This window comes from Mus pahari, chromosome 2, assembly GCF_900095145.1.
Source record: "Mus pahari chromosome 2, PAHARI_EIJ_v1.1, whole genome shotgun sequence".
NCBI lineage: Eukaryota > Metazoa > Chordata > Mammalia > Rodentia > Muridae > Mus > Mus pahari.
In genome coordinates this window covers 76,061,705-76,068,439 of record NC_034591.1, presented here as the reverse complement: position 1 = coordinate 76,068,439, position 6,735 = coordinate 76,061,705, and the positions used below count along the sequence as shown (strand labels likewise).

The following is a 6,735-nucleotide window of genomic DNA, read 5'->3' as shown; positions in this document are numbered from 1 at the left end:
TGATAGACATATCTCCAGCCCTGAGGAGATTTTTTTTAAATTCATTTTTATTATGAAATAATTTCGATTGTTCTTTTGAAACAGTGTTTTGATGTGTTTTCTAGACTAATCTGGGATGAAAATGATTCTTCTTTCATTGTCCTCAGTAGCTAGGTCTACAGGTGCACGCCACTACAGATACAATTCTGACTTCTATAGTTGAAAGTATATAATACCTATATATCTTCTTTCAGCATTGTCAAAACTTAGCCTCATGAGTTAATTTTTCATTTGTAAAGTATCAGAACAAACTGCTGTGTAGAAGAGTCTCTGCTCAGCACTTGGTGTGTATGGTAAAGCGTCAGAAATACAGCCCTAACTACAGGGATATTAGAACTCCCTGATAATTTCTCTTAATGCCAAGAAAGGTTTAGGATTGGATTTAAGTAGAAATGCAGAATAAATAACGGTTTCAAGAAATACAGTCTTAACCTAAGTGTCACAGCATGGACTTTACAGCACTCAGGAGGCAGAGGAGGGCGGATCGCTCTGAGTGCAGCCCAGCCTAGTCTACATAGTGAATTCCAGACCAGCCACAGGCAAAAAGTGAGACCCTCTTTAGAAGAAGAAAAGGAGGATGAGTCATGATAGTCTTGGATGCTGGAGAACTGCTGGCTTTAGAGGAAAGGGGGTTACACTGTTATTGTAACTGCATGGGTCACTTGCTCACAATCTGGCCTGCTTGACACCAACAGTGCCTGGTTCCTCACTAACCTCGTCATGAGCACCTACCACAACGCACCATCGGAACTGGCTTATTTTGCTAGGCGATGTTAACATGGAAACAACTGACATTGGCCGTGCTAACATAAAAAAACAAAGTTTAGTAGCTAACAGATCGTAAAAGTCAGGTCTGACATTTATATCACACTCCCCTCTCCAAGGCACAGGGACTGTCTCTGAGGAGGAAGTGGAAAGACTGTAAGAGGCAGAAGTCACGGGTGAGGATGAGGGACCAGAGTGAAACAGGGACGTCTGTAAGAGGCAGAAGTCACGGGTGAGGATGAGGGACCAGAGTGAAACAGGGATGTCTGTATTTGACAGGCCTGCTGAATTGAGAAGCACCGAGCAGCCATGGATGCCTGCACCAAAGCCAATCAGCTGGAGAGTGGGGAGGGTGTATGAGTGCCCACCCCTAACTGGGGAGCTATGGACAGTAGGTGGCCTCTAGGGGAGGGAGAGTCAGTTTAAGTCAACTATGCCCCAGTCAATGACCCCACACCCAGGAGTACTTGGGCAGCTCGAACTGGAGTTAATGAGTTACTTTTCTTTTAAAGGGAGAGGATAGGAAGTAGGGGTGTCTCTTGGGGAAGTTGGTAGGAAAAGTTAGGGTGAATCTGACAAAAGTACACGGTATGAAATTCTTAATAAATAAAAAGATTTAAGGCAAAAAGGAAACTCTGATCCAAAATTGTGCATTCATTAAAGCTTAGCTGCTCTTGGAATACAGAATTATTACAAATATTCTATTAGCCAGCTTTTTTCTTATTCCCATCCTTAGGAGAGGTTGTTACTGTTAACATTTACATTATCTTTTCTTCAGAACAACTGAGTGTGTGAAGAAAGGCTATTTACTTACAAAGTGTGGCCTGATCACCAGCACTTGTGTGATCACAGCTGATTAGGGGTGTACACTGTGACCTTACTTCATACTAGCTTAATCAAAATGTTTATTTTAACCATGTCCCAAAGCCATAGCAGGTTAAATCAGAGAATATATTATTTGTATGTATGTATTGTCAAATATTTATAGAATTCAAACACTGCAAGAGGGGGTAGGTAAAGTTCTGATTCAGTGTTCTTAAGCATAGGATGTAGGGTAACACACACACACACACACACACACACACACACGAGCACACACACTGTCAGACTCTTTATGGCTTTTGTCTCTGGTGGTTGGTGATGTATTTATTGGCAGTATTCTGAATTACTGAATGTGACTCTGTCTTTCCCCCACCCCTAGGTACATTATTTTTCTTCCCAGAATTCTACTATTGCTCTATTTGTCTTTCCCTGTGACTGGGGCCTTTGACATTGCATTATGTTATCAGCAGCCTTCATTACTTTGGTGAGAAGTGGTGGGCACCAGGTGAAGAAGAGAGTGTTGTTAAGCTCCGTCCTCCTGCAGGACCACAGGCAGGCGACTCCTGCCTGCTGCTTCTCCACTTCTGAGGCCAGGAGTTCTCGATTTGACCCAGATGGAAGTGGGCAGCCAGCCACTTGGGACAATTTTGGGATCTGGGATAACCGCATTGATGAGCCAATTCTGCTGCCACCTAGCATCAAGTATGGCAAACCAATTCCCAAAATTAGCCTGGAGAATGTGGGCTGTGCCTCTCTCATTGGCAAACGGAAAGAAAATGAAGATCGATTTGGGTTTGCACAGCTGACAGAAGAGGTGCTATACTTCGCAGTCTATGATGGACATGGGGGCCCTGCAGCCGCTGACTTCTGTCACACACACATGGAGAAATGTGTTATGTATGTATACTCCCCTTGACTTTGAAGTTCCTCTAGCTTTTCTGTTGAATTGTTCTCCCTTTGGCTAAAACATCCAGTATGGACCAAATTAATTGAGTGACCACATACCACTTCATCAGTGAATGGTAGTCAACATAGCATTTAGAACTGGTGATTATCTCCATTTCAGAAATGGGTTTTAGAATCTACAGTCCTAGATTTATATCCACTACAAGTAAATTATAAAGTACAAAGATAATTTGTGGGAAATTTTACTTGAATGTGTGTGTGTGTGTGTGTGTGTGTGTGTGTGTGTAGGCCAGGGGTCAACATTGGTGCTTTCCTATACCAGTCTCCTACCATTCTCCACCTTACCTTTTGAAATAGAGTCTCTTACTTTACCTGGAGCTCAGTGTTTTGGCTAGACCATGAGCCCACCCCTGGGGTTCTATGTAAAGACACATGTTGTCTTCATATGGGAGCTAGGGGTCTGAATACAGGTCTTCGTGTTTGTAAAGCAAACACTTTATCCATAGAGCTATCCCCCTGGTTCTGAAGAAGAGTTTAATCAGCATAATTAGGTTTACTTCTTGTCTTAGTTACTTTTTGGTGAAGGGACATGGTGACCAAGGCAACTTATAAAAGAAAGTTTATTGGAGGCTTGCTGGCAGGTTCAAAGTGGAGTCCGTGACCATAGTGGGGAACATAGTAATAGGCAGGAGAGCATGGTGTTGGAGCAATAGACTATGTCGTTATATCCGTATCCACAAACAGGAAGCAGAGAGGGAGAGAAGGAGAGGGAGGGGAAAAGGGAAGAGGGAGGGAGGGAGGGAGGGAGGGAGGGAGGGAGAGAGAGAGAGAGAGAGAGAGAGAGAGAGAAGCAAGAGCATCTGCTGAGAATGGTGTCTGTTTTGGAAAACTTAAATCCCATCTAGTGACACACCTCCTCCAACAAGGCCACACCTAATCCTTTCCAAACAGTTCCATCAACTTGGGACCAAGCATTCAAATATATGAGCCTGTGAGAGCTGTTCTCACTCAGACCATCTTACTTATTATATTTTTGAGAATCACACTATTGCTAGAATTAGAGAAAGGAGACAATGTGACAGTATGGCCATGGACTAATTTTTTTTGAACCTTCCTTTGTATAGTTAGTTTGTCAGTTGATTTTCTTTTTTAAATGATTTACCTCATTTGATGGACAGACTCAGTGATTTAAGTCCATATGAAGGACCTCATAACCTATCAGGTTTGCAGTACTGGGAATTCCTTAAGAGCAGGGACCTCAGGGTTGTGAGATGGCTCACAGGATAAGATGCCTACTGCCAATCCTGAATCCGAGCTTGGCTTAACTCACATAACGGAAGAAGAGAACTAAGTGCCAAAAGTCCTCTAAGACTCCACATAGCTGCTATCCAGCATTGAGAGCATACACAATAAATAAAAGTGTGATCAAAACTTTACAAAAAGAGGAGGGACTTAGACTTGGTTGTTTTCTTTTATTTTGCATGTGAGGCAAAGCCCTTACCAACTTCATTGTGTCTTCAGACAGCCATGTTTGGTGTTTTGAGGTACAGTCACATAATGCCAGGCTGGCCTAGACCTGATTGTAACAAACAAGACTGACCTTGAACTCCTGATCCCCCTGCCTTCACCTCCTAAGTCTTAGTATTGCAGGCAGACACCACACCCCTTCCCCAGACTTATGTTTCCATGCCTTTAAAGCCTCAGGTTTGATACTGCTCAGTTAGTCCTAGCGTGCAGGAAGCCCTGAGCTGCATCTCAGGCACCATGTACCCAGAGCATGGTGGCCTGATCCTCAGGCCAAGAGTGTCACAGTTCATCCTTCTTAGTACCTTCGAAGATCAATAAATGTCCCTTAATCCTTGGATCTTCAGCAAAAGCACCCGAGAGGAAAGCGGTGAGGTCTGTTGTGTGGCACGACTGCTGCAAGGTTGACTGTTGGAAAGAGAAACTACTGCAAAGTGATCACAGCTTTCTCTCCTCTCCACAAAGGGATTTGCTTCCTCGGGAGAAAGACTTGGAAACGCTCCTGACCTTGGCCTTTCTAGAAATAGATAAAGCCTTTGCAAGTTATGCTCACCTGTCTGCAGATGGTAAGTGAGCAGTGGCATTCCTCAGAGCTCTGAGGATTGGCAAGTCAAGAGAAAACAGTGTACGCCTTTAGAGGCGGGAGTTTGAGTGCATGTTTATTTGTGGGGAGTTTTTGTAGAGATAATTTTATACAAAGAATCATTGTAATTGTTGTTTAGAATCTGAACTTAATAATAATAATAATAATAATAATAATAATAATAATAATAATGATAAATCTCACTTTTATGTTAAATAAAAACCTTCTAGAAAGGGAAGCTCCAAAATGGTTCTATTACTGAATTTTAATTTTAGAAAGGTTTTTAAATGTTTCAATCTGTTTGATTTGTAATTTTATGGACAAGATGTCCATACTAAGAGAATCCCATCCCCTACCACCTTCCCACCAATGCAAATACTACAGGACTATCACATCTGGTAGGTCGATAATCGCTCAGCATTACTATAAGAAGAGATAGGGGATCAATGAGATGGCTCAGTGAGTAAAGGTGCTGCCACCAAGCCTCACCGGTGACCTGAGTTCTATTCCCAGGACTCACATGATGAAAGAAGAGAAATGATTTCCATATGCTGGCTTCTAACCTTCACACCTGTGCTGTGGCATGTCCACATATACTTAATGCAGACACATACATGCACACACAAAATAAGTAATTTGGCAGATATTAGCAATAGGTCTTAAGTGTGATAGAAAATGGATAATTGGCATCCATTTGTATAGTCAGAAAGGAGATATTTATCTTCTGCTTTTCAGTCCTGCAGCTTTCCTGTGGTAACTAGTGAGATCTTTGTTTTCATGAAGTATAAGGAAGGACATGGCAGATGGATTTAAAAAACTGTTTTAAACCTGTGTATAAGGTTTGAAAACGAGTGCTCTAGTTTTGACTAAATTATCAAATAATTTCAGGAAATTATGTCCAGTATTTTTTAGTTAGCTCACCAAGAATGCATTTCTACTAATGTTAACTTAGAAAGCTTCGGCAGCCGCCATCCAATGTATGCCTCCCAACTGACTGGAAATGGGATTGTGTGGGAATGATGGTCATAGCTCTGTCTTTTCCTTTAATATGAAACATGCACCACAGAAACGCCATTTCAGTAGGATGGAATTTTCTGCATTTCACACACAAGTTGTTTCAACTCAAGAAGAAACGAGGATTCCTTCAGAGTAGGGCCTCGTTCATTTGCATATTTAATAACAAGAGAGTAAAGGGTGACCCTAGAATCACCATTTAAACATCACACATCCACTCCCATTTCTCTTCAACCCAGGGCCTTGAGACATGCTGCCCCAGCAAGCTCTCTACCACTGAGCTTCCTCCCCACCCCCTTCCTGCTCCCTGAGACCTTACTTACCATTACACTCCCCTGGAACACCTTATGACTTATGACGCATTCTTTCTCCATTTGTCTAGAGATAAAGTTTTCACTTGGTAGAGTACTTGAAACTATTTTGTCTTTGATACCACTTCCCTAAAAGTCCCCTCTGCTTCTTTAAGAGAGGAGTTAATAGGGTAGAGTTTATGCTTTTTAGCTTTTGTTTTGACACATGAAGAAGAAGTGATTCACTTTCTCCAAGTTTTACTTTTGGGGGGTGTGGGGTTGGGGCAAGATTCAGTAAGCAGCCCAGGCTGGTTTGAAACTAATGGCTTATGTAAACCTGGCTGACCCATGGTTACATCTAGCGTTTTCATTAACAACAGTGTTTATGATGTGTTCTTGGCCGTGAATTTGACTGCATCAGCACTACAATATTTATGGGCTATAGTGTCAGTATTATGCCCCAGCTGTCTACGGACAGCTGCATTTACTGCCCATGGATTGTAGAACGGAGTGTTGAAGAACATTTGCAAATGGCCAACACTAAAATTTATTAACCCTACATATGGACAAACATGCTTTATAAAAATTTATCTAATCAATATTGGTGATTAAAACCATCAATGCCAGACTTAAATCACTTTTTCTTTTCTTTTTTTTTAAAATTTTTTAAAATTAATTTATTTTTTAAACTCCATATTTTAGTCCCCCCCATCATTCAGAGATGATGCACCTAAAACATTTATTTATTTATTTATTTGTTTGTTTATTTATTTGTTTATCTATTTATTTATT

General features: G+C 41.4%; 1 protein-coding gene across 1 annotated transcript in view; it reads left to right on the top strand.

Annotated features, from left to right (window-relative positions):
* The window catches only part of Ppm1k (protein phosphatase, Mg2+/Mn2+ dependent 1K), a 25,699-nt gene that overhangs the window by 7,334 nt on the left and 11,630 nt on the right, over positions 1 to 6,735 (top strand). The window contains exons 2-3 of the mRNA XM_021191112.2: positions 2,006 to 2,523; positions 4,522 to 4,622. Coding sequence (XP_021046771.1) covers positions 2,084 to 2,523; positions 4,522 to 4,622 — 541 coding nt within the window. The 5' untranslated portion in view covers positions 2,006 to 2,083. The remainder of the gene's footprint in view (positions 1 to 2,005; positions 2,524 to 4,521; positions 4,623 to 6,735) is intronic.